General features: G+C 41.7%; 1 protein-coding gene across 2 annotated transcripts in view; it reads right to left on the bottom strand.

Annotated features, from left to right (window-relative positions):
- Positions 1–27295, bottom strand: part of LOC123994841 (chemokine-like protein TAFA-5) — a 199678-nt gene that overhangs the window by 67516 nt on the left and 104867 nt on the right. For both annotated transcript variants that reach the window (XM_046297886.1, XM_046297887.1), the window contains exon 2: positions 15820–15969. In XM_046297886.1, coding sequence (XP_046153842.1) covers positions 15820–15969 — 150 coding nt within the window. The remainder of the gene's footprint in view (positions 1–15819; positions 15970–27295) is intronic.

Below are 27295 nucleotides of genomic sequence, written 5' to 3'. Positions count from 1 at the left end.
GTAGCATAAATTGAATCAACCAAACAACGTACATGCAAAAACACAGATATAATTTCTTATTGAACCTTTATTGAACTAGGCAAGTCAGTTAAGAACAAATGCTTATTTTCAATGACGGCCTACCCCGGCCAAACCCAGACGACGCTGGGCCAATTGTGCGCTGCCCTATGGGACTCCCAATCACGTCCGGATGTGATACAGCCTGGATTCGAACCAGGACCTGTAGTGATACCTCTTGCACTGAGATTCAATGCCTTAGACCGCTGTGTCAATTTGCAAGCCAGAGGTAGCTACAGTCTCTAGCTTAACGGAGAGTTACCACTGGGAAGGATATGTGTCTTAGGGGTTGAAATCTGAAGTAGAGGGATTGAAGGAGTGTCAATTTGGCAAGTGAATATGCAGCTAGCTTGATGGAGAGTTACTTAAGCAATGATGATCATTAACAGGATGACTTGTCAAACTGAACATCAGGGGAGAATAACTATTCATGCAAGCTTTCATTGTGAGAGGTGCATAACAGACAGCATTCTCTAATCACAGGAATATTTATAGGACGGGATCCATTTAGATTTCCCTAAATGGCAGGTGACTTACACAGTGCTTAGATACCGCTAACATTGAGTAATTATTACAGTGAAAGGAATAAAAGACATTAACTTAGAGGCCCAGAGGCACTGCATACACAATATACAGGTAACTGCCAAAATAAAGGAAACACCAACATAAAGTGTCCTATTCGGGCGTTGGGGCACCACGAGCCAGAACAGCTTCAATCTGCCTTGGCATAGATTCTACAAGTGTCTGGAACTCTTTTGGAGGGATGCGACACCACTCTTACACAAGGAATTCAATGTTTGTGCGTTTTGTGCATGGTGGTAGAAAACGCTGTCTCAGACACCTCTCCAGAACCTCCCATAAGTGATCAATTGAGTTATGAGATGGCCACGGCCTATGGTTTACAACATTTTAAAGCTCATCAAAAAATTCTGTGACCACTTGTGCCCTGTGGAGGGGGACATTGTCATCCACGCCCATCAGGATATAAATGATTCACCATAGGTTGAAGGTGATCACGCAGAATAGCTGTGTATTTACTAGCCTCTACTGAGTTTCCAACAACCGGAGGGTCCGGTTTTCAGGGGAAAAGGAAAGAGAGCCTGTGACTTCCGCTTTTGGACTCTAACAAGGCGACACTCCATCTTAACTCCTCCCCCATATTTACTGGATTGGTTGAACAGTATAGAAGAGAACCTCCCCTGTTTTTTTCATTCTCGTACAGACTCGTCAAGAATCTAGTTTCAGGTTTTTCTTTTACACCTGCTTTGTTAGGTCAAATAAAATAAAAGCATATTTGTCACATGCTTTGTAAACAAGAGGTGTAGACTAACAGTGAAATGCCTACTTATGGGCCCTTCCCAACAATGCAGAGAGAAAGACAATAACACAAGGAATAAATACACAGTGAGTAACGATAACTTGGCTATATACACGGGGTACCAGTAACGAGTCGATGTGAAGGGGTACGAGGTAATTGAGGTAGACTAGGCAACAGGGTACACAATAAACAGTAACAGCAGTCTATGTGATGAGTCAAACGAGTTAGTGCAAAACGGGTCAATTGTAGATTGTTAAATAGATAACCAATAGCTACCCGGACTAACTATTTAACAGTCTTATGGCTTGGGGGTAGAAGGTTAGTATTTACTGGAGTTTACCGTGCACTCTAAGGGGCTGAGTGGACCAGGAAAATGCACCCCATTTCCATTATTTTGGCAGTTATCTGTATCAGCAATAAAGAAAACAGTTAAGTGGCGGAGGGCCCAAAAACATATGGTGGAACTACTTCTTAGCTACTTGTAGCATTCAGGATCTGCATCCCAAATGGTACCCTATTCCCTATATAGTGCATTACTTTTGAACATGGCCTATAGTGCACTTTATAGGGAATAGTAGGTGGGACACTATTAACCCTTATAGATTCCAAGCACACTGTATATAGCCTCGTTATTGTTATTTTATTGTGTTACTTTAAAAAAAATGTATTTAGTAAATCTTTCCTTAACTCTATTGTTGGTTAAGGGCTTGTAAGTAAGCATTTCAAGTTGTATTCGGCGCATGTGATAAATAATATTTGATTTGATTTGAATGGAATGAGAATTGGATGAATATGTAGTGCTGAGCAATTAGTGCTTGTATAGGTCGGTACGGCTTGTAAAAAAACTGTGATTTTCAATTGCGGTTTCAACTATTTAATTGCATAATTAAAAAATGAGACTACCATTATTTGTGCTTTTAATGGAAATTCCAAATACAAAAATAGTGAACATATTTATTCAAGTGAAACTATTCAAATATCTCTGTCAGGACCACATAGAAAAATAGGAAATTACAATGAAATAATACAACATTTTAGTTGTGTATATTATTCCTTAAGTCAGCATCGCATCTCTGCTCAGGCCGTAGCAGCCAGCCAGCCAGCCAGCCATCTAATGTTCTCTGATCTCCCCATAATGTATTTCTTCTTCTTTGGTATTATGGCGGTCCGCAAACAAATAAACTCAGCAAAAATGTTTCAGGACCCTGTAATCAAAGTAATTTGTAAAAATCCAAATAACTTCACAGATCTTTATTGTAAAGGGTTTAAACACTGTGTTCAATGAACCATAAACAAATGAACACGCACGTGTGGAACGGTCGTTAAGACACTAACAGCTTACAGACGGTAGGCAAGATCAGACAGGACTGGCAAAAAGTGCTCTTCACTGACGAGTCGCGGTTTTGGATTCGCATTTATCGTCGAAGGAATGAGCGTTACATCGAGGCCTGTACTCTAGAGCGGAATCAATTTGGAGGTGGAGGGTCCGTCATGGTCTGGGGCGGTGTGTCACAGCATCATCGGACTGAGCTTTTTGTCATTGCAGGTAATGTCAACCCTGTGCGTTACAGGGAAGACATTCTCCTCCCTCATAGGGTACCCTTCCTGCAGGCTCATCCTGACATGACTCTCCAGCATGACAATGCCACCAGCCATACTGCTCGTTCGGTGCGTGATTTCCTACAAGACAGGAATGTCTGTGTTCTGCCATGGCCAGCGAAGAGCCCGGATCTCAATCCCATTGAGCACATCTGGGACCTGTTGAATCGGAGGGTGATGGCTAGCGCCATTCCCCCCAGAAATGCCCGGGAACTTGCAGGTGCCTTGGTGGAAGAGTGAGGTAACATCTCACTCTTCCATGGTGTAGTCCATGAGGAGGAGATGGGCTGCAGTACTAAATGCAGCTGGTGGCCACACCAGACACTGACGGTTACTTTTGATTTTGACCCACCCTTTGTTCAGGGACACATTTTTCAATTTCTGTTAGTCACATGTCCTTGGAACTTGTTCAGTTTATGTATCAGTTGTTGAATATGATTATGTTCATACAAATATTTACACATGTTAAGTTTGCTGAAAATAAACGCAGTTGACAGTGAGAGGACATTTCTTTTTTTGTTGAGTTTATAATAGGTGCATGCCACCACCTACTGTATTGGCTGTGTACCTGTAGTATGAATTCATTACACTTTGTGAAAAAAATTGCCCTACCAACTAACCCTGCACCCATTAAAACCTCACCGCTATTCCACTACTTTTGCCCTATCTGATTCTAGGCCAGCAGCCTGGGAGGACAGGACACTACCGTTCAAATCATCTTCTAACTCTTCTGCAATGAAATCTCGTACACCCAAGTACTTTCTCTGCAGCTGCCACCACAATATCTGTCATCTGCGATTTAGGTTCCATTCCTATGGTACAACCCTGGCCATGAATGCCGAAAAACCAACCTTAATGAAGCACGTTATTCCTATCACTCTCTGTTGGCCTTGGCCTACTCGCAGGGATCCTCTTAGCATCTCTCACCCTGGACCCATCTTCCTCTATTACTCTTCACTGCCTCAGCATACGAAACCTTCTGCACTACTCTGATCCTGGCAACCTCAACCTCCCTATCTCTCACTGGACACCTCTGATCTCCAGCACCATGGGTACCCCTACAGCTTACACATACACACAAAACTTTTTTTCCACCGATACTACACAAATGCTTTGTCTCATGTCCTCCTTCTCGGAATCTCCCTCCTACACACTGCTGCCACATGACCATAAACATGACAAAAGCGCTCACGGGATAACTGAAACATACTAACTTGGCATCATCTGCTAAAGACTGCATCAAAACTCAGTAGTACAGATAGGCACTTCTCTGTTTCACCACGCTCTCCACCAGGTCTGCGTCGCACCAAACGGCGGGCTTCACAGACACCGGAAAGCTTCAACATCAGTTGATTGTCCTCAACACTTTACATCACTGCAGTTATCACTACTTTCAACGCCCTGCTCCGGATAGGAAAGCAAGTCACAGTTGTTGTCCCCAGCCGTGGGGAATGGAGCGCACACTCCCTCTGGATAGCAGAGGTGATAAAAAATCAACACGATTCCACATCGAGTCACTTTCACCGACCCAACATTCCCCAAAACTCTTCTCCATCCAACCTGACACCAGAAGGCAAAGATCCATTCTCTCAAAAAATGTCACTCCCACTGGGACAGAATCATTTTTTTATCATTATCAGGGTGAGGTTCAAACTCAGCGTTCCTCACTGCACCTGCCGCCGCAGTTAATTCATCCTCACTCTCGTCAACTTCTTTTGTCTTCTATAGCTCTTCCAAAAGTTCTGTGTGAACTCAAAACATGTTTCGCTTTCCTCCTTTTTTCCCTGTCCGCCATCTTCTCCTTCATCAGATCTTCCAGAAGGTTTGTGCATTCCACATATAATTATAATATGTTCCACTCTTCTCCTTTTATTCCTGTCTGCCATTTTAACCCCACCTCGTAGAAACCCCCATACTGTACTGTCTTTAGTCACCCTATTCGCCTAAGTATGCTGCAGAGCTGTCTGTAGATGAAGCATACTTTCACAAACGGTCTCTTTCGTCATTGTGTTGTGTATGGTCCTCTCTCGCGTGGAGGCATATGTGGTCTGTGTGTATCCCACCTAACGTAGCAGGCGTGAAAGTGTGTCCGTCTCGGTCCGATCCAGAAAGGGGGGGATATGGGTAGAAACAGGAAATGCGATTAATGCTGGTTGTTAAAGAGGAGAATCAGGAGGAAGCTCTTTTGTCTGGTGAATTCAAACTGCATCAGTGCTGTATCACCTGATGCATAGGTCATTCTTGAATCTGGAGGATATTGCTAACTCTCGTGGAATTTCATGTTAACTCCCCCAAGGTATGAGGGGGATTTGATGATGTATCATGTTCATGTTCTGAATGTATAGCTAGTTCCCCCTAGGATTACTTTATGAATCTGAGTGATTTAGCATAAGCAAATGAAAGAGTGGTGTAATGTTAACAGATGGGAAGAGAAGTGAGTGGGAATGAGCGGTATAACATGCCGCAATTTTTATTTCTATGCTAATATCTGTGTCACATGTCAGTAGACATCCCTGAAGGGAAAAGCATGCAGGTTTCTTTGTGAATTATATATCTGCCTGTCACACAGAAAACAACCTACACAATATGTTTTATTGTAAACTCGCCAAAAAAAAAAACGACATTGATATAACTACCCTAGAGAAATAACATTGCATTAGGTTCAGGGAACAAATTCAGAGTGAGTCGAAGAGTACTCCATGGAGTTGCATTTTTGTCTTCTCTCTTTGGTAGGAGAGAAAGCAGTGATGGCTCGACATTCGACAGTTCTCCAGTATTTTCACTGACAACGTTCCGGGGAGTCGAATTGTTGATAGAGCTAGTGGAAGTGTTGAGATTATCAATGGAGGATAGGAGAATTGCTGGTGCATAGTTTCTGTTCTTCGAGGATCATTTTGTGTTCAAAATGGATTTTGCCAAATGCAGTAAATAAGGAACTTAGGGTTTTTAAGGAAAATGCTCATATTGTTGTTTTGTAACACTGTTACCTAAAATAAACCGTGACATGCTCTCAAGCTGCCAAAATAATCACATATTTAACCATTTAACTGACAATCAAATTCCTCCTTTCCCTCCATCAAGTTGGCAAGTATACATCATACATTGCTTCACCTGATCTCTCCTACTCCAACTCAAACATAACCTTCTATGCAGTGTTCGTATGGAGATGGCAGATAACCACGATCCCTACAGTCTGATTTGTATTCCGGTGGCCTTTCCTCTCTTGACCCAGAGATCAAAAGGCCGGTTTAACATGCCCAGAAAGACTGTTAGGCACACCAGCCTCCCCACCCCCAATCTGGATGTCTACTACAGGAACCCATTGTCATGACGTGCCTATCATTAATGTGATGACTGTTATTCATCAAATCAATTAACCAATTAACCGATTAAACTAATCATGTAACAACGAACTCGTTGGGAATTTGGGGCACCACGTGAAAATTTACCACCAGTTACCATCTCCCGAATTAAACTCTTGAAAGGTATATAGATATATCTTGTTAACAGTCACTTATTAATTATTATTACCTCATATCAGTCTCATTCTGAACATTGCATATTCCTTGCTATCTGCAAGAACCCTAACCTTATTGATAAATCAGCAATACACAAATTGGCTTCATGATTGATTTAATATTTAACTAAATGACACAGAATATATAAACACACACACACACACACACACACACACACACACACACACACACACACACACACACACACACACACACACACACACACACACACACACACACACACACACACACACACACACACACACACACACACACACACAGTATAAATAATTGATTAGAAACATAATTACAATGAAACAGGTCCCTAGTGGACTAACAATAGCATGACTGCTTGGTTATGAAAAAGGGAGGGGTCAGGAAGAGAGAGGGAGTCAAACTTATCATACCATTGGAACCTACTCTCAAAGAAATAGTGATACTTTGCACAAAAACCACTGCTCATTTGGATACGAAATGCAATATAGAGTTGAAGTCAGAAGTTCACATACACTTTAGCCAAATACATTTAAACTCAGTTTTTCACAATTCCTGACATTTCACCCTAGTAAAAACTCCCTGTCTTAGGTCAGTTAGAATAAACACTTTATTTTAAGAATGTGAAATGTCAGAATAATAGCAGAGAGAATGATTTAGTTCAGCTTTTATCACATTCCCAGTGAGTCAGAAGTTTACATACACTCAATTAGTGTTTGGTAGCATTGACTTTAAATTGTTAAACTTGAGTCAAACGTTTTGGGTAGCCTTCAACAAGCTTCCCACAATACGATTTTGGCCCATTCCTCCTCAAAGAGCTGGTGTATCTGAGTCAGGTTTGTAGGCCTCCTTGCTCGCACACACTTTTTCAGTTCTGCCCACAAATGTTCTATAAGATTGACATCAGGGCTTTGTGATGGCCACTCCAATACCTTGACTTTGTTGTCCTTAAGCCATTTTGCCACAACTTTGGAAGTATGCTTGGGGTCATTGTCCATTTGGAAGACCCACTTGCGACTAAGCTTTAACTTACTTACTGATGTCTTGAGATGTTGCTTCAATATATCCACATAATATTTCTTCCTCATGAAGCCATCTATTTTGTGAAGTGCACCAGTCGCTCCTGCAGAAAATCACCCCCACAACATGATGCTGCCACCCCTGTGCTTTATGGTTGGGATGGTGTTCGTCAGCTTGCAAGCATCCCCCTTTTTCCTCCAAACACAACAATGGTCATTATGGCCAAACGGTTTCATCAGACCAGAGGACATTTCTTCAAACAGCGCAATATTTGTCCCCATGTGCAGTTGCAAACCGTAGTCTAGCTTTTTTATAGAGGTTTTGGAGCAGTGGCATCTTCCTTGCTGAGCGGCCTTTCAGGTTATTTCGATATAGGACTCGTTTTACTGTGGATATAGATACTTTTGTACCTGTATCCTCCAGCATCTTCACAAGGTCCTTTGCTGTTGTTCTGGGATTGATTTGCACTTTTCACACTAAAGTATGTTCATCTCTAGGAGACAGAACGCGTCTCCTTCCTGAGCGTTATGACGGATGCATGGTCCCATGGTGTTTATACTTGCGTACCATTGTGTGTACAGATGAATGTGGTACCTTCAGGCATTTGGAAATTGCTCACAAGATTGAACCAGACTTGTGAAGGTCTGCAATTTTCTTTCTGCAGTCTTGGCTGGTTTCTTTTGATTTTCCAATGATGTCAAGCAAAGAGGCACTGAGTTTGAAGGTAGGCCTTGAAATACGTCCAGAAGCTTCTAAAGCCATGACCTAATTTCCTGGAATTTTCCAAGCTGTTTAAAGGCACAGTCAACTTAGTGTATGTAAACTGCTGACCCACTGGAATTGTGATACAGTGAATTATAAGTGAAATAATCTGCCTGTAAACAATTGTTGGAAAAATGACTTGTGTCATGCTCAAAGTAGATGTCCTAACCGACATGCCAAAACTATAGTTTGTTAACAAGAAATTTGTGGAGTGGCTGAAAATGAGTTTTCATAACTCCAACCTAAGTGTATGTAAACTTCTGACTTCAACTGTATATATTTATGCGTAGCTCTCCTTGATGGTCGTCTCTCTGTCGAACCCAATCAATCCGTCTATGGGAGTGGCTCGATTTAAAGCTTTGGTTGTCCACCAGAGGTCACAATGTCCTTCTTAGTTGTAGAGCTTCTCTGGTCTTCTCTGGTCTTTGTTTGAAAATATCCTTCTGATGTTGGAACTATATTTTGGTTGTCTGAGATGGGATTATTCCTACCTACCTCGGGTCTTTATTCAAAATTCTAGGACCACTTACATGCACAGCTGCAGACTGTGAATGTTTCTGGTCTCTCAGGTGAGGTTATCTTCTCTTGTAGTGTTCAGGTTGAGAGCTTCAGAGTTTCTAACCATTTCAACATCTTTTGGTCTTTTGGTTTCTTAGTGGTTGATTATCCAGGTTCAGGTTCCCGACCACTTTACACGCCAGCAGCATGTTTTGGTCTAAGGTTTTGGCAGCAAAGAGCCTCTGGGACAAAAAGGTTTCAATCTTCACATACTAGGGAGCCAGATGGAGAGTTTCTGCAAACTATTTATGACTGGCTGTTAAGTTAAAAATCAAAACGCTGCAACTTCCCCCTCTACTTTCCGGTAGGAGAGAGGCGTCGTCTGGCTATCTGTCAGCCATTGTCAAGCTGATATGGCACCTTTGATCCTCACCAAGGAGAGAGCATCATGACACCATTATGATTCACTAGATCACTAAACCTCCTTTCCCAGCACACACCAACACCCTTTCCTCCTTGTTACAGCTACTGCAGTTCATACTAAACGGAATGTACTGGGCTGACATTGGTAACAGAATTTCCCTCAGTTTATGTGACCAAAACTCTTAAATATCTACTCCAATCTCTTTCGTAAATAATGGGGTGTCAGCTATGATATGACACCTTGAGTTTGAAAAATCTATTTTGGTTATTGAACTACAGTAAGTGCAGTAGATTAACACCAGCTAACATAATGACTGTGACAGAATTACATAATGTTTCCCTAATCTGTGCTATACAGAAATGCAGGATTATGAATGTCCTTCTCTTCATGGTGATGTACCTGAATAGGTACACTAAAGGTACAAACATGTAATATCCTCCTTTGCATGTTTGGAGATTATTCTACACGCTGGCTATTATTCTAATGAGCTACACCCACAAGCAAGGCCACATTTGGTTGGTACAGACCGGACCAAATCTGTACCAATCATAGACTACTGTTTTTCACAAGTTAGGACATCATGGTACAGCACAGTAGAGCACAGTACAGCACAACAGAGTATAGTTCAGTACAGTAAAGTACAGTAGAGGATAGTTCAGTACAGCACACTACAGTAAATTATACTGTACTTTACTCGAGTGTGCTCTACTGTACTGTACTAAACACTATTGTACAGTACAGTACTGTATTACACTGACCTATTCTCTACTCTACTTGTCTTTACTGTACAGTGCTGTCCAAACTTGTGAAAGTAACAGGAAATGTTCATTCTTATGTGGATTATAATTAATGGGCATTTTGTTGTAGGGGTTAATGCATTTTTTTGTTAGGGCAAATCAAGTCTGCCACTCCGAAGTGAAATGTACAAACTTTAGAAGCCTTTCTAAATCTTGAATAGACGACACGTTTGCATTCCTGCCTATATATCCTACATCTGTATATATTTCTCTCTTCCAGTCTCTTCCTGTCTCATGGAATAATAGTGCTGTGCAAAAACAAAGGGTATACTACACAGAGAGCCAGTGTATACAAATGTACAGTACATCTACCCTGTGACTTAACCCTTATGGGTCGTTCCACCTCAAAAAGCACAAGAAAGAGAATTCAACACCCACTATTTCAGGGCATGCTGAAATTGTTTCTGTAGTTAGAAAGAGATCAAAGTAGCATTCCTGAAATTTGATCTCTGGGAAATTAAGCTACAGTGATTGATTGCACCAAAATTGAATATTTTAATTTATTGGTTTCATATAATTGTCAATAAATATAGTACCTAACATCCAATTTGGACCCCACTTCTTACTAACAATAAGTAAGACATGAGGAATCCAATAAAATGATTAAAAGCCACCCACGGCCACCCCACACCCCACACACCACGCCAAACCCATCCCAACAACCAGTATACAGTATCACCAGTAAACAGTATCACTTCTTTATGTCTGACAAGTAGTATCTTGCAGTATTGCTCCCCCCCTTATCTCACCAATTTCAATCTTGTCTCATTACTGCAACTCCCCACTGGGCTCGGGAGGCGAAGGTCATGCATCCTCCAGAAATTGACCCACCAAACCGAGTTTCTTAACACACGCCCGCTTAACCTGGAAGCCAGCCGTACCAACGTGTCGGAGGAAACACCGTTCACCTGACGACCGAGGTCAGCCTACGGGCCCCCGGCCCACCACAAGGAGTCGATAGAGCACGATGAGCCAAGAAAAGCCCTCCCGGCCAAACCCTCCACTAACCGCGACGACGCTGGGCCAATTGTGATACAGCCCGGGATTGAACCCGGGTCTGTAGTGATGCCTCTAGCGCTGCGATGCAGGGCTATTGCTTTTTTATCTTATGTAATGTATTCCCTTTAGAATCTGGAATCAGTTTTTTTCCCTTGTTAAGAGAAATTAACCATCGAAGTCACTTGCATTATTTACCATAAATGAGTGCGAAAGTAACAGGTTTTTCGCACTAGATTCTGCTGTTCCTACCACTGCCACATCCTTTTATCCATTTTGCTGCTCACCCGTGTTGATTAAATCGATCCCAACATTTTCTTTGCAACTTTGGGTAGAAAACCAATGACTTTTGCTAATTATGAAAATTAATTCTGTGGTCATCCTCACAGTTCAAGACAGTCCTCTGTGAAAGCCATTCAGTTTGTCCTTCTCTTTGGCCTAATCTGTGTTCAGGAAACGGCACCTCTGTGTGTGTTTTTTCCCTTTCAAAAAGGTCTGGATTAGTTAGACCATTCCTGGTAAACAAGCACATTATTAGGCTACAGAAGTTATAACGGCTTCAATGGTATGGTCTCGAATGGTCTTCAATGGTATGGTCTCGAATGGTCTTCAATGGTATGGTCTCGAATGGTCTTCAATGGTATGGTCTCGAATGGTCTTCAATGGTATGGTCTCGAATGGTCTTCAATGGTATGGTCTCGAATGGTCTTCAATGGTATGGTCTCGAATGGTCTTCAATGGTATGGTCTCGAATGGTTTTCAATGGTATGGTCTCGAATGGTCTTCAATGGTAAAAGTTAAAAAACACACACCGTGTATTGTTTTGCAATGTTAGTAGATAGGGTTGGGCTTAATGGTAAATGTCACTAACTACATTTAGAAAATGTTTCTAATAATTTTATTGAAATAAATACAACTGCCACACAAAGGTTTATAACTTTAAGGTTGTCTTGTGCTGAACAATTAGTAGTTAGGGCTTTTTGAGGTCGGTTCAGTTTCGGTTGTATTATTTAAAAAAATAATTATTATTTATTTTTCACATTAAAATGCACTATGCATCATGTGGGTTGAATGCTGTAACACAGACTAAAACAGTTAATAAAAGTCCCATGATAGTAGTGACGGACAATTTCTGCTCATCCCTTATCAACCATCATTTATTCACGTTACTTTACTTGAATAAAATATTACCATTTTTGTGTATATTACATGTTTTATTTGATGACTTTACCATTTCATCCCAATTCATCATCTCATCTCTATAGAGCTGCAGTCTATGCTGTCTAACAAAATCACCATTTTAGTAGTTCTTCAAAGTCAATAAGGCATACTTTTAAGTCTGCTGAATATCAATCACTTAGATCATGTATTTCCAGGTAGAGATACTTCGCAAAGCAGCTGCTCTCTATGCCTCTCAATCGCAACGCCCTACTTCATCGCACAGTTTGGACTTGATCTGACTTACAGTATCTCTACAGAAACTGAGAAATGTCTGCAGTAAGCTCACAAAAACAATGGAATTCTAATAATTGAACCGACATTGATTAGTTGTTAAAACTTTTTCTCAGTACTAGGGTTGTCATAACATGTTAGTCACTAGCCCATTTATCCATTAATGTTTTGGGCTTGTAAGAAAAGTCTTTGTATGAGAATTGCACCATAGGGAGGGCCCTCTCAGAAAGCTGCCATTTTTTAACTATCCAAGGAGAGTTGGGTAGAAGCAGTAGGTTGCTAAGAGAAGGACAAACTGAATTGCTTTGATGGAGGACTGGCTTGACATTCAATTTATTTTCATCATGAACAAAAATCTATTGGTTTTATACTCAAAGTTGCAAAGAAAATGTTGTGATCCATTTCATAAACACAAGAGACCAGCCAATTTGATAAAAGGCTGTGGCAGTAGCAGGAACAGCTGCATTTAGTTGACAAAACCTGGTACTTTCACACTTCAATGGGTATAGTTCCCAGAGGCCAATTGGAGACCGTCTCCAACTCAGTTTGTCATGTTGAGTGTGTAAGTGTCAAAAGCCAACACAGACATGGCTTTAAAGTGCAACCAAATATTTTGCTGTGCAACCTAAAGTTTTAATTTGGGAGCACCAGTGCGACCCAAAGAAACTCAAATATTTTTTTAATAATTGTAGTAATGATAAGGCTGTTGTTTCCTCGAGCGCAGATTCGTTAGTGTCTGTAACGAGTTCGCTGAGAGTCGGGAAGCAAGTTCAGGGCGTGAGTGTTTTAATAAATAAAAAAACAATGAACATGAAACACAAACAAAGCACCAACATGAAAACAGAGTCAATAACACCTGAGGAAAGAACCAAGGGGAGTGACAGATATGGGGAAGATAATCAATTAGGGTATGGAGTCCACGTGAGTTGTCATGAGGCGCAGGTGCGCGAGACAATGGTGACAGGTGTGCGGGATAATCAGCAGCCTGATGACCTAGAGGGAGTATACCTGCCAGTACCCCCTCCAATGCGTGGCTCCAGCCGCAGGACGCCATCAAAGAGGACGAACCCGGGGATCAAGAGTGGACACCCTGCAGATGCGTGAGAACCTGTCATGCCAGCTGGGGCGTGGGAACCTGACAGATCGTTTAAGGCAGGGGAGCATGGCGATCCAGCTGAGGCATGAGAACCTGATGAGCGCGTGGAAGCAGGGGAGCCCGGCGTGCCGGCGGAGGCACGAAAGCCCGACGATCCGGCGGAGGTACGAAAGCCTGGCAATCTGGTTGAGGGATGAGAGCCTGTAGCACTTCCCGGGCCTGACGTCAATACTCTGACACAAAATATTCAATAAAAAAGCACTCCCTAGCACTCCATGCTTCCCTTAAGTGAGGTGTTATTTTGTAACCAGTGTGCTGAGATTCGGGAAGCGGGAACCGGGAGTGAGTGTTTTAATAAATAAAAGAACAATGAACACTAAACATAAACAACGCACCGATATGAAAACAGAGTCAATAACACCTGAGGAAAGGACCAAGGGGAGTGACATATATAGGGAAGATAATCAAGGAGGTGATGGAGTCCAGGTGAGGCGTCATGAGGCGCAGGTGCGCGAGACAATGGTGACAGGTGCGAGAGACGATGGTGACAGGTGCGCGAGACGATGGTGACAGGTGCGCGAGACGATGGTGACAGGTGCGCGAGACGATGGTGACAGGTGTGCGGGATAATCAGCAGCCTGATGACCTAAAGGCCAGAGAGGGAGTATATATGACAGTATCCTGCGTGCACCATTAATTCAACGAAACCGCTTGTTTCTATCACAAACACTTCAAAAGATCTGACCCATATTACCAGAGCAATGTTATTTTTTTCCTGTCACAGATTGGGGGACTGCATTTTACATTCATAAACCATGTCGCAGGCCGTTCTAAAGCTTCTCGTGGTTTAACACCTCGTTCGTTTGTTAACTCATTAGCTAGCTAGCTAGCTAACAACCTGGTAACTTTTACCAGTACATCCAAACATTTATGGAACCTTGTAAATTCATTTGTTTATTATAAATAAAGGGATCAGGAGAGTGAAATGGGGAGTCTGTATTTATGCAACACAAGAAAAACATCACGTCGGCCCGCAGTGGAACGGGTTCAATTGGGCTGAGAGGAATATTTTGGCATGGAATTTGGACTTTGTCAGAAGAGGATGTTATTGTCGGTGTTTGTTGTCTCCTTGCGGACCGGGTGGAATGATAGGACTTATAAAATGGGGCAGTTGGGAAGATTAAATGTATCCTGTCCTCCACCTGAACAAACTGCTTCCAAGATATGTGTAGCACTCAACCAGCAGAATAACTCTTTTGTAATGGCAATACAAAGAGTAAATGGATGATATATTCTTCTCGATATTCAATATGTTGCAGATGATTCATTGGATAGATCATCTTGCAGAATTTCTATCAGGATTCAATTCCCGAATTTGGATTGTCTTGGTTGTGATGGGTCTCATCTGGATTATCCGTCTCGAGAGGTGACCATGAGGAGTAGAGATTGAGGGTTGACGAATAAGGACAGCAATTGTGTTGGTCGGAAAGGCTCAGATCGTATCGATTTAAATGTTGGATTTCAATACTGGCCCAGACCTTGAGAACTGAAATGAATGATATCGAGGGTTGTTTATTTTTCTTTTAGTCTCTGTCTTATTCTCTACCAGTGTACTGGCTACTCCGTGTGTGTGATCCAGGAAGTAATAGAACAAGTGACACTGACTTTAGGGAACAGAGCGGAGCCAGACACACAGGCCAAGACACAAATATCAAACCCCTGAGTCGAAGCAAGGAGCTCGGGGTGAGGTGTATGTAGTGGGGGATTGCATGTCATGATGTCAGGTCCTTCTACTGATTATTAGACACACATACACATGCACACATCAAGGGTATCAGAGAAATAGCAATAGAATTGGCTTGGGGGAAGGGGGGGTATGAAAAAATGTGTTACATTCACGGCTGACAAAAGGAACGTCAAAGGCAACTTGGAAACCACAAGAACATAAGAGAGATTTCACTGACGGATCCATGCCAAAGGATCCGATTAATGTGAAGCATAAGGTATAAGAAATGATTCACTGAAGTGACATCACTGAGCTCTTCCAGCAGTCTTTCTGACAAAAACAGCGCAATCACAAGCCTTCCTATATGCTTGGAAAATGTACTGGTTAGTTTGAATGTTTCAATCTGCAATGCATCTTCAGTATTGGCGATAGTAGTAGAGGCCTATTTCAGTGGCTAATATGTCCAACTCTGGTCTACACACAACCTATTTACCCACATAGTTGGCCACACACTGTAAAAGATCACTCCAGACTTGTTCTCAACGATGTAAAAAGCTCTTACCGTCCACACAGGCTGGCATGGCTCTTGTCGTCCCAGCGATCTGTCCCTTCTTACAGGCACACCGTGCAGTCTGTCTGGCGATGGTCCGCCTGGGCTGACTGCTGTCCCTGTCCAGCATCACAATCTCACATGTCCCCGCCGCCAGTTGACCTGGAAGTGACATACACAGGACAGTATGGTAAAGTCGCAGAACATACTACCATTAGGGGAAAAAGTAGAACCATACAGGGTTCTTCAGTTTGCCCTCATAGGGGAACCCTTTTTTTGTGCTAAGTAGAAACCTTTGCAGAGAGGGTTCGTCATAGAACCCCCTGTAAATGGTTCTACAAAGAAGCTTCTATGAAGTGTTCTGCCTAGAACCATCTATAAAGGGTTCTACCAAGAACACTTTTATCCTCTAAAAGGTTCTTCCTAGAACACTCTATGAATAGTTCTACCAACATTATTAACAAAATGTAACTCTTTACGACAATACATTACATACAGTAAAGCCTTTCTTTCAGGGCCTAGTTATACCCTAAAGTTATACCCTAATGTTATACCCTAAAGGCGCCCGCAGAACTCGGCTAGGCGAAGTAAATGTCTGTGCCTCACCTACTTTCTTAAAAAAGACCCTTGCTTGAAACACGAGACAAAAGCAGCGATATTATTATTTGTCCCTCTTGAGATGCCGTGGCAACAACCTAGCCAGTATACACTTCCTCAAGATTGTCAGAATTAATCTAAGCTAAATCATGAAATCTGTCATTAATTAATTTGTTTTTTTGCCAAGGGAGGTCTTAGCCGCGCAATTTTACATCTAAATAAGATGTTTGGTGCAGTATTTCTCAAGTGAAAAAAATGAACTAGTCATCTCTTGTTGAATGAAAACAAACACTTCATTGAAGAATCCTATCCAAAGTTCCCACTCCTACTAAGAATAGTACTGTTGTCCAATCAACGATGAAGGGGCTACCAAACTAGTAAAAAGTTTGGACAAACCTACTTAAATCAATAATTTTCTTTATTTTGACTATTTTCTACATTGTAGAATAGTGAAGACATCAACACTATGAAATGACACATATGGAATCATATCGTAAGCAAAAAAGTGTTAAAACAAATCAAAATATATTGTTCAAATTAGCCACCCTTCGCCTTGATCAGCCCTCCTCCGTCCTCTCTCGCCTCCTTTAGAAAAAGTTCAAAGATAATCGAGGAGACGCAGTGGGGAGAACGTGGATGAAAATTTGCTTATCGGAAATTAAACTCTCTCTCTCCACTCGTGCGTCATCAGGCAGATTATGCTTACAGGGATGGATCCCAAAAATAACTGTGTAATGTGATAAAAACAAATGAAGATCGATTTGAAGACATTTTATAGATAAAAACAACATGCTATGTATCGTTTTAAACGTGTGCTTTTCTCCTCTGTGGAAAAAAACAAAAGCTGATTCAAAGTAGTGATGTTACGTTTGATACCGGAGATCCAAGACGTGTCGAAATCGATAAGCAGTTTACTTCAAAGCGGTGTGCCGATGCCTGTATCACTTTATCGGAAACATGTGAACAATGACGTCCGAAGCTTCGTTTCATCGAACAACCACCTGATTGGTTTGGTAGAAGACAAAAAGGGTACTCTATGCATGCTCTCCGGCGTCTGGGACGTCATCTATAATCATTTGGCAGCTCTCAACCACTTATCGGTTTACGGGTCACGGGGGACGGAGGAGAGAGGGTGGAGGACAGACTTTTCCCAAATGAGAAAAGGCCCTGGTTTACAGGCAACATCAGGGGCAAATTCATTATGGAAACCATTTAAAAACTCAATTGATGGTTCCTCGCTGTTTCATTCCATTTGCTTCCATTTAATAAATATACAGAATTGGCACAATGAATGCACCCCAGCAACCCCAGTCCTGCAAACGACATTATGCTAGCTAGCAAAGTGAGCTATACCTCCAGAGTGAGATTATTCAGCAACTGGAACCTTTAAATCACTCACAATCTGCATTCAGAAGTACTGTCAGGGTTTGAAACTAACTCTTTTTCGAGACAACCTAAATAATCTAAACTGGAACAACCATCTCATTAACGGGTGTAATAAGTCCAACTAGTAAAAGTTTGGATTAGTTGAGAAAAATGAATGTTATTTATCATTGTATAGAATAAGATTATTTAACCAATATATGTACATACAAAACATATGGAAAGAAACTATTCTGAAAATCAACATGCAATCAAACATGCTGGGAGAAATTATTTATAAAAGGAGTGGTTTTCAGTGTTTTATGCTTCACAAAGTAAAAACAGCACAATAACACTCAACTCTGGTTATTAAAACCAACAGTTGGGTTATTTTACACCACTGAGTGTTGTTCGTTTAACTCAACACTAAAACTATTTCACTGAAAAATCAACACAATGTAGAACTGGCCAATTTGCTGTGTACCATAAAATACACTGCTGGTTCACTCATACACACTCCCTTCGATTTTCCTACTCACTGCTCAATGAAATCACAGAAAATACTCATTTGAAAGACAGAAATCATGGCAGGATAAACTACATCAGTACTGTATGTAAAATGATTAAGGGAATACCAGATACATGCACAAATATTCCCATATAAACTCAGCAAAAAAGAAACGTCCTCTCAACTGTCTACTGCGTTTATTTTCAGCAAACCTAATGTGCAAGCCTCTCTCAGCCTATTGCGGACAGTCTGAGCACTGATGAAGGAATTGTGCGTTCCTGGTGTAACTTGGGCAGTTGTTGTCATCCTGTACCTGTCCCGCAGGTGTGATGTTTGGATGAACCGATCCTGTGCAGGGCTTGTTACACGTGGTCTGCCACTGCGAGGACAATCAGCTGTCCACCCTGTCTCCCTGTAGTGCTGTCTTAGGCGTCTCACAGTATGGACATTGCAATGTATTGCCCTGGCCACATCTACAGTCCTCATGTCTCCTTGCAGTATGCCTAAGGCACGTTCACGCAGATGAGCAGGGACCCTGGACATCTTTATTTTGGTGTTTTTCAGAGTCAGTAGAAAGGCATCTTTGGTGTCATACGTTTTCATAACTGTGACCTTAATTGCCTACCGTCTATAAGCTGTTAGTGTCTTAACGACCGTTCCACAGGTGCGTGTTCATTAATTGTTTATGGCTCATTGAACAAGCATGAGAAACCGTGTTTAAACCCTTTACAATGTAGATCTGTGAAGTTATTTGCATTTTTACGAATTATCTTTGAAAGACAGTGTCTTGAAAAATAGAAATTTCCTTCTTTGCTGAGTTTAGGTACGGTTTAAAACATTCTCACAGCTAACTTTTTTTAATTTATCAGATTACTCAAACTCCTGATGTTAAAGTTTAAAACTGGGGTAAACTCTAATGCTCATGCACTATTTAAAAGCTTATTCAAATTCAGAAGGTTTCGATATAGAACTCGTCTTGCCTTCCAAATAATCATCAAAGACCCCTTTCTTCCAAAAACAGTTCTTAGAATGTTTAAGGTTCTAGAACCCTTTGCCTTACAAAGAAACTCCCAACTAACACGACCACATTGGCCCCATGTGGGTTTTTGGTGTCAAGGTGTTTGGGGGCTAGACCCCACAAATATTTGGGAGTGCGTGATAGTAACAACTGTGTTGTCTTACTGATACAATGTAAGGGGCAGCCGATCCAAAAGTGTTAGCTAACTTCAGGCGAAGTGAAGGCTGCCCTTGAGGTTGGGCCGATGAGCAAAGGCATAAGGGTCCAATGCTTTAACCCGCATTGGGCCCACATAGTGCCAATGTGGGTATGTTTGCTGGGAAAATATGGGTTCATTTGGGCTTATATGGGCTAATTTAGGCAAAGTTAGGGGTGCCATAACCAGATATGGGATGCCCACACTGGGCCAATGTGGAGCCAATAAGCAAAGGCACTACCCAATGTGGGCAGCCTACGTGGGGACAATATTTCAACCTGCATTGGGCCCACATCATACCAATATAGACATGTTTGCTGTGCCTCGTTTCCAAAAATATTTCTTTAGATGAAAAGGATTCCTTTTTCTAAGAGTGTAAGCACATAAACATCGCAGAAGTGTGTGCAGTATTGTTCTATGAGGAAAAGCATGAACATGCTCAATGCAGATGTAAGAAAGAAGACAAGGAGAGGACACACATTTTGAGTGTTGAGATGCACCCAATATTGAGAAAAAGCTAATAAAGCAGTCTAGACAATCACTTAAGAGGGCATTTTGGAGGAATGTTTTTTATTCTAATACTTACTAGACCCGCATTGGAAACCGCCAGACTTTACCCCATGGTATTTCTTATAAATGTTTCATTAAATTGTAAATTTTTTCATCACCTCCATGGACGTGTTGCAATCGTTATCCATGAATTAAATATGAATACTGATGAACCCTCCAATCACAGTTCAGCATCCACCTCACGTCCTGATTCATTTAATCAGGTGACCTCTGACCTTAAATCAACAACTTGCTGTTCACCCCTCAACCACATACATACATACATACATACATACATACATACATACATACATACATACATACATACATACATACATACATACATACATACATACATACATACATACATACATACATACATACATACATACATACATACATACATACATACATACATACATACATACATACATACATACATACATATACAGTTGAAGTCGGAAGTTTACATACACTTAGGTTGGAGTCATTAAAACTCGTTTTTCAACCACTCCACAAATTTCTTGTTAACAAACTATAGTTTTGGCAAGTCGGTTAGGACATCTACATGACACAAGTAATATTTCCAACAATTGTTTACAGATTATTTCACTGTATCACAATTCCAGTGGGTCAGAAGTTGACTGTGCCTTTAAACAGCTTGGAAAATTCCAGAAAATTATGTAATGTCTTTAGAAGCTTCTGATAGGCTAATTGACATCATTTGAGTCAATTGGAGGTGTACCTGTGGCTGTATTTCAAGGCCTACCTTCAAATGCAGTGCCTCTTTGCATGACTTCATGGGATAATCAAAATAAATCAGCCAAGACATTAGATTTTTTTTTTGTAGAACTCCACAAGTCTGGTTCATCCTTAGGAGCAATGTCCAAATGCCTGAAGGTACCACGTTTATCTGTACAAACAATGGTACGCAAGAACAACCACCATGGGACCATGCAGCCGTCATACCGCTCAGGAAGGAGACACGTTCTGTCTCCTAGAGATAAACGCACTTTGGTGCGAAAAGTGCAAATCAATCCCAGAACAACAGCAAAGGACTTTGAGAAGATGCTGGAGTAAACAGTTACAAAAGTAACTATATCCAGAGTAACACGAGTCCTATAATCGACATAACCTGAAAGTCCGCTCAGGAAGGAAGAAGCCACTGCTCCAAAACCACCATATAAACTATGGTTTGAAACTGCACATGAGGACAAACATCGTGCTTTTTGGAGAAATGTCCTCTGGTCTGATGAAACAAAAATAGAACTGTTTGGCCATAATGACCATCGTTATGTTTGGGGGATGTTTGGGGTATGCTTGCAAGCCGAAGAACACCATCTCAACCGTGAAGCACGGAGGTGGCAGCATCATGTTGTGGGGGTGCTTTGCTGCAGGAGGGGCTGGTGCACTTCACAAAATAGATGGCAACATAAGGAATAAATATTATATGGATATATTGAAGCAACATCTCAAGACATCAGTCAGGACGTTAAATCTTGGTCACAAATGGGTCTTCCAAATGGACAATGACCCCAAGCATACTTCAAAAGTTGTGGCAAAATGGCTTATTTTATTTTATTTATTTCACCTTTATTTAACCAGGTAGGCTAGTTGAGAACAAGTTCTCATTTGCAACTGTGACCTGGCCAAGATAAAGCATAGCAGTGTGAACAGACAACACAGAGTTACACATGGAGTAAACAATTAACATGTCAATAACACAGTAGAAGAAAAAGGGGGAGTCTATATACAATGTGTGCAAAAGGCATGAGGAGGTAGGCAAATAATTACAATTTTGCAGATTAATACTGGAGTGATAAATGATCAGATGGTCATGTACAGGTAGAGATATTGGTGTGCAAAAGAGCAGAAAAGTAAATAAATCAAAACAGTATGGGGATGAGGTAGGTGAAAATGGGTGGGCTATTTACCAATAGACTATGTACAGCTGCAGCGATCGGTTAGCTGCTCAGATAGCTGATGTTTGAAGTTGGTGAGGGAGATAAAAGTCTCCAACTTCAGCAATTTTTGCAATTCGTTCCAGTCACAGGGAGCAGAGTACTGGAACGAAAGGCGGCCAAATGAGGTGTTGGCTTTAGGGATGATCAGTGAGATACACCTGCTGGAGCGAGTGCTACGGATGGGTGTTGCCATCGTGACCAGTGAACTGAGATAAGGCGGAGCTTTACCTAGCATGGACTTGTAGATGACCTGGAGCCAGTGGGTCTGGCGACGAATATGTAGCGAGGGCTTAAGGACAACAAAGTCAAGGTATTGGAGAGGCCATCGCAAAGCCCTGAGCTCAATCCTATAGAAAGTTTGTGGGCAAGGAGGCCTACAAACCTGACTCTGTTACATCAGCTCTGTCAGGAGGAATGGGTCAAAATTCACCCAACTTATTGTGGGAAGCTTGTGAAAGGCTACCCGAAACGTTTCACCCAAGTTAAACAATTTTAAAGGCAATGCCACCAAATACTAATTGAGTGTATGTAAACTTCTGACCCACTGGGAATGTGATGAAATAAATAAAAGGTGAAATAAATCATATCCACTATTATTCTGACATTTCACATTCTTAAAATAAAGTGGTGATCCTTACTGACATAAGAGAGGGAATTTTTACTAGGATTAAATGTCAGGAATTGTGAAAAACAGAGTTTAAATGTATTTGGCTAAGGTATATGTAAATACACACACAATCCCGTGTGATTCCCTCCCCTTGCTGCACTCCCATTAACCCCGGACTGTGTTGGGGGCCCCAGGTCTCATCCGGCGAGGGTTATCAGGGCCAGGAATTGGTAATTGTGATTGGCAACAGGGTCAGAGGTATGATTTAATCTGGCCCTTAGTCACCACAGAAACATAATTAACTACCGGGTCACTCTCAGGGTAATAGTGATCCATCAAGAACGCGGTGCTAGAATGCTGTGGAGATGAATTTGCAGTGGAATGGTGTGCGGATAGGGGTTGCCTATTACTTTAAATGCAGATTGTGTGTGCGTGTGTGTGTGTGTGTGTATACACTACTTTAGCACACACTAGGATGTACAGCGTATGTATCTTTTCACTTCCAAATGTAACTTCCAAATAATTCAGGATGAATGGAAAAAAATGGGGGGAAAAAATATATAACAGCATCAACATTTTGTATATATGGATCACTTGAGTATGCTTTAGCCTGTGCATCTGTCAAGGTAGAGAGGTAAACAAACCCATACTGTGTCACAGCATGTTACTAAGAGGCCACTAGGTAGTTTACTTGACCCCCATATCAAAATAAACTACAAAATAATTCTATTTTGAAATGTATTTCAGTAAAATACATCAAAATACATGTATTTTTATATGAAGAAATACATTTGCAAAGAGCAAATGCGAACAGCAACAACATTCTCAGTAACGGTTACGGAAGGGTTGAACTTTTTACGACTGTGAAATGTTGTTGTTTATCTATCTTAGTTTAATACAAGATAGACTGCTCAATGACCATAACGTAAATGTATGTATATGTGAAAATTAACATGCCAAAACGACCTGCAAAGCACACGGGTTATTATTATTGGCCTTGTTTTTAGGGTGGAGCTCATTTGAATAATACTTGTTCATTTTTACATATGCATTTATATTTAGTTAATTTAGCAGACACTTTTATCACACCATAGAGCCATCGGACTCCTGATACCAATGCAGTGTGAAAGTGGGCCAGAAAATAGTGAACCGTTGTACAAAATGGTACAGAAACGTATTTTGTGTATTTATAAATACAAATTACAACTCTCAAAAGTATCTTGTTACAAAATACACAATTTAAACAGAAGTATGTGGACACCGCTTCAAATTTGTGGATTTGGCTGTTTCAGCCACACCCGTTGCTGACAGGTGTATCTCCATAGACAAACACTGGCAGTAGAATGGCCTCACTGAAGACCTCATTGACTTTCATCATGACACCGTCACAGGATGCCACCTTTGCAACAGGTCAGTTCGTCAAATTTCTGCCCTGCTAGAGCTGTTATTGCGAAGTGGAAACGGCAAGAAACAACAACGGCGCACAAGCTCACAGAACGGGGCCGCCGAGTGCTGTAGGTCGTAGAAATCGCCTGTCCTCGGTTGTAACACTCACCACTGAGATGCAAACTGCCTCTGGAAGCAACGTCAGCACAAACATCGGGAGCTTCATGAAATGGGTTTCCATGGCCGAGCGGCCGCGCACAAGCCTAAGATTATCATGCGCAAAGCCAAGCATTGGTCTAAAGCTCGCTGCTATTGGAATCGGGAGTAGTGGAAACGTTGTCTCAGGAGTAATGAATTACGCTTCACCATCGGGCAGTCCGACGGACGAATCTGAGTTTGGCGGATGCCAGGAGACTGCTACCTGTCTAAATGCATAGTGCCAACTTTAAAGTTTGGTGGAGGAGGTATAATGGTCTGGGACGGTTTTTCATGGTTTGGGCTAGGCCCCTAAATATCAGTTTAAGTTAACAGTACAGCATTCTAGACAATTCTGCAGAGTTAGAGAAGGCCCCTTCATGTTTCAGCATGACAATTCCCCTGTGCACAAAGCAAAGTCCATACAGAAATGGTTTGTCGAGATCAGTGTCATAGAACTTGACAGGCCTGCACAGCACCCTGACCTCAACCCCAACAAACACGCCTGGGACGAATTGGAATTTCGACTGTAAGCCAGGCCTAATTGCCCAACATCTAGCAGTAAGCCTTCCCAATAGAGTGGAGACTGTTTTTGCAACAAAGTGGAGAACAAAGCCACATTTAATGCCTGTGATTTTGGAATGAGATGTTCAACAAACAAATGTCCACATACTTTTTGCCATGTAGTGTATCACCTGGCAAAGGACTCTCATTAACAGGTGCAACAAATATAGCACTTACTAGGCACGCCTTCAAATATGGTAATGAGACAGCGATTCTTTCTCCTCCCACAATATTTCTCCACGATCCGCCAAAATTGACAGTATGCTGCAGTAAATATATAGTAAAACAGCAATATATTACTTCATTGATGAATGGTATTGAAAATCAGCAATTGCTAATAGTGAATATTTCATTTGGCCTATATAATAACAGCATACAAACTGATATTTGGCGTTTATACCACTTGCATTTCAGACCTTAACTGTGTGTAAAACACATTTATGGTATTTTACTGTGCATTCAAGTGTTTTACTGTCAAAATTACAGAATGGTCTTAGTGTGCTGTATAACAAATGAGAATACTGTGCATTCTACAGTAATCTACTGTATTCAGTTTATACAATTTCATACTGTTGAAAATTACAAAAACATCTAACAGTTCCCACCTTATTAGAGCCAAAAGCTACAAATGTAGTTCTCTCTTTGTAAAGACAGGAGGAAATCATCCCACCAGCACTCATCAGCACATACCTGTATCTGATAAATTGATGCAGATCTGCAGAGACAGAACACAGGGCTGTGATGTCTTGTGTTACGCTGTGATGGTTTTTGATGGGGTTGTGATGTCGGCTGCCTTTGCACCATGTCATAATGTATGATGAGGTGTTTTTAATCTCTGACTGTGTCCTTCCCAGCAGGAGCCTATGACTAAAGAACAATGTGAGAGCTCAAGATTTCAATTCATCCTCCCCCTTCTCCTCCTCTTCTTTCTTCTGCCTCTCTCACTTGTCTTCCTCTCCTCATCCCTGTCTCTTTATTCTCCTTCTCTCCTTTGTCTTCCTCTGTTCTTCGTCAGACGTTTCACTTAACTTCCTCCTCATCCCTGTCTCTTTATTCTCCCTCTCTCCTTTGTCTTCCTCTGTTCTTCGTCAGACGTTTCACTTAACTTCCTCCTCATCCCTGTCTCTTTATTCTTCCTCTCTCCTTTGTCATCCTCTGTTCTTCGTCAGACGTTTCACTTAACTTCCTCCTCATCCCTGTCTCTTTATTCTCCCTCTCTCCTTTGTCTTCCTCTGTTCTTCGTCAGACGTTTCACTTAACTTCCTCCTCATCCCTGTCTCTTTATTCTCCCTCTCTCCTTTGACTTCCTCTGTTCTTCATCAGACGTTTCACTTAACTTCCTCCTCACCCCTGTCTCTTTATTCTCCATCTCTCCTTTGTCTTCCTCTGTTCTTCGTCAGACGTTTCACATAACTTCCTCCTCATCCCTGTCTCTTTATTCTCCCTCTCTCCTTTGTCTTCCTCCTCATCCCTGTCTCTTTATTCTCCCTCTCTCCTTTGTCTTCCTCTCCTCATCCCTGTCTATTTATTCTCCCTCTCTCCTTTGTCTTCCTCTGTTCTTCTTCAGACGTTTCACTTAACTTCCACCTCTTTCTTTTCCCATCTTCTCCCCCTTCCCCTTCTTTCCCTCTGCTCTGCATCCCAGGTTTCTCTTAACTCTCTTCTCCCCCTATTTCATCTTCCTCTCTCCCTTGTCTTCCGCTGCTCTTCATCACACGCGTTTCACTTCACCCCCTCACCTCCTTCTCAACTCAGACTTTCCATTCATTTTATTCATCTCCTCCTTTCCCCCCCTTCTCTTCATCACATGTTACACTTAGCACCCTTCCCCCTCCTACTCCTCCTCCCCTTCCTCTTCCTCCTCCCTGCCTCTCCAGATGATGCAGGATAATGACTTGTCATGTGTGCGTTGCATCAGGCACAGCGGCAGAGTTAGTTTTATTTTTACACCCCTGCATAAAAAGGAGCCACTCACTGTCTCTCCCTCTGTCAGAGCCCCCTGTGAAATAATAATAATAATGTATTTCTTCACTGAAGCTGAGAACATTTCCGTGCCCACCATTGTCTCATTATATATAATATGTGGATCACTTTGGAGCTGGAGCACATTGTGTCATAGAGGCAGAAAGAGCCAGAGTGACTTTGATGAGTGTCTCCAAGCTGCTTTTAGCCAGGCAGAGTACCGCGCGCCAGTCTTACTCCACTGTTGTACTGTTAATGATTGGTAATCTACAGTCCAAATGGATTCCTTTGCATACCGGTGACCGGTGTGACGAATATATCTTGTGTTGCATCCATCTCAGGGCTTTGTATTAAAAGAACGGTGTCCATTCCACAAACTCCTCTATGAGACTGAATCATCCACACAAGAATGGATGTCACATACAGTCACATATACTGAGACACATTGTTAACATGGTTGAACAAAACTAACGCGTTGGCCTGATTGATGTCTGATTCTTCTGTCCTGCTGTCATCTGGGCAGGCGAGATAGCTGATTGAAATGTATGTGTCCGGCCCTTCAGCGAAATGAAACCTCCAT

The sequence above is a fragment of the Oncorhynchus gorbuscha genome, linkage group LG14 (assembly GCF_021184085.1).
Source record: "Oncorhynchus gorbuscha isolate QuinsamMale2020 ecotype Even-year linkage group LG14, OgorEven_v1.0, whole genome shotgun sequence".
In the NCBI taxonomy this organism is placed as follows: Eukaryota; Metazoa; Chordata; class Actinopteri; order Salmoniformes; family Salmonidae; genus Oncorhynchus; species Oncorhynchus gorbuscha.
Note: the sequence above shows the minus strand (reverse complement) of the source record. Positions and strands in the feature narration are given on the sequence as shown.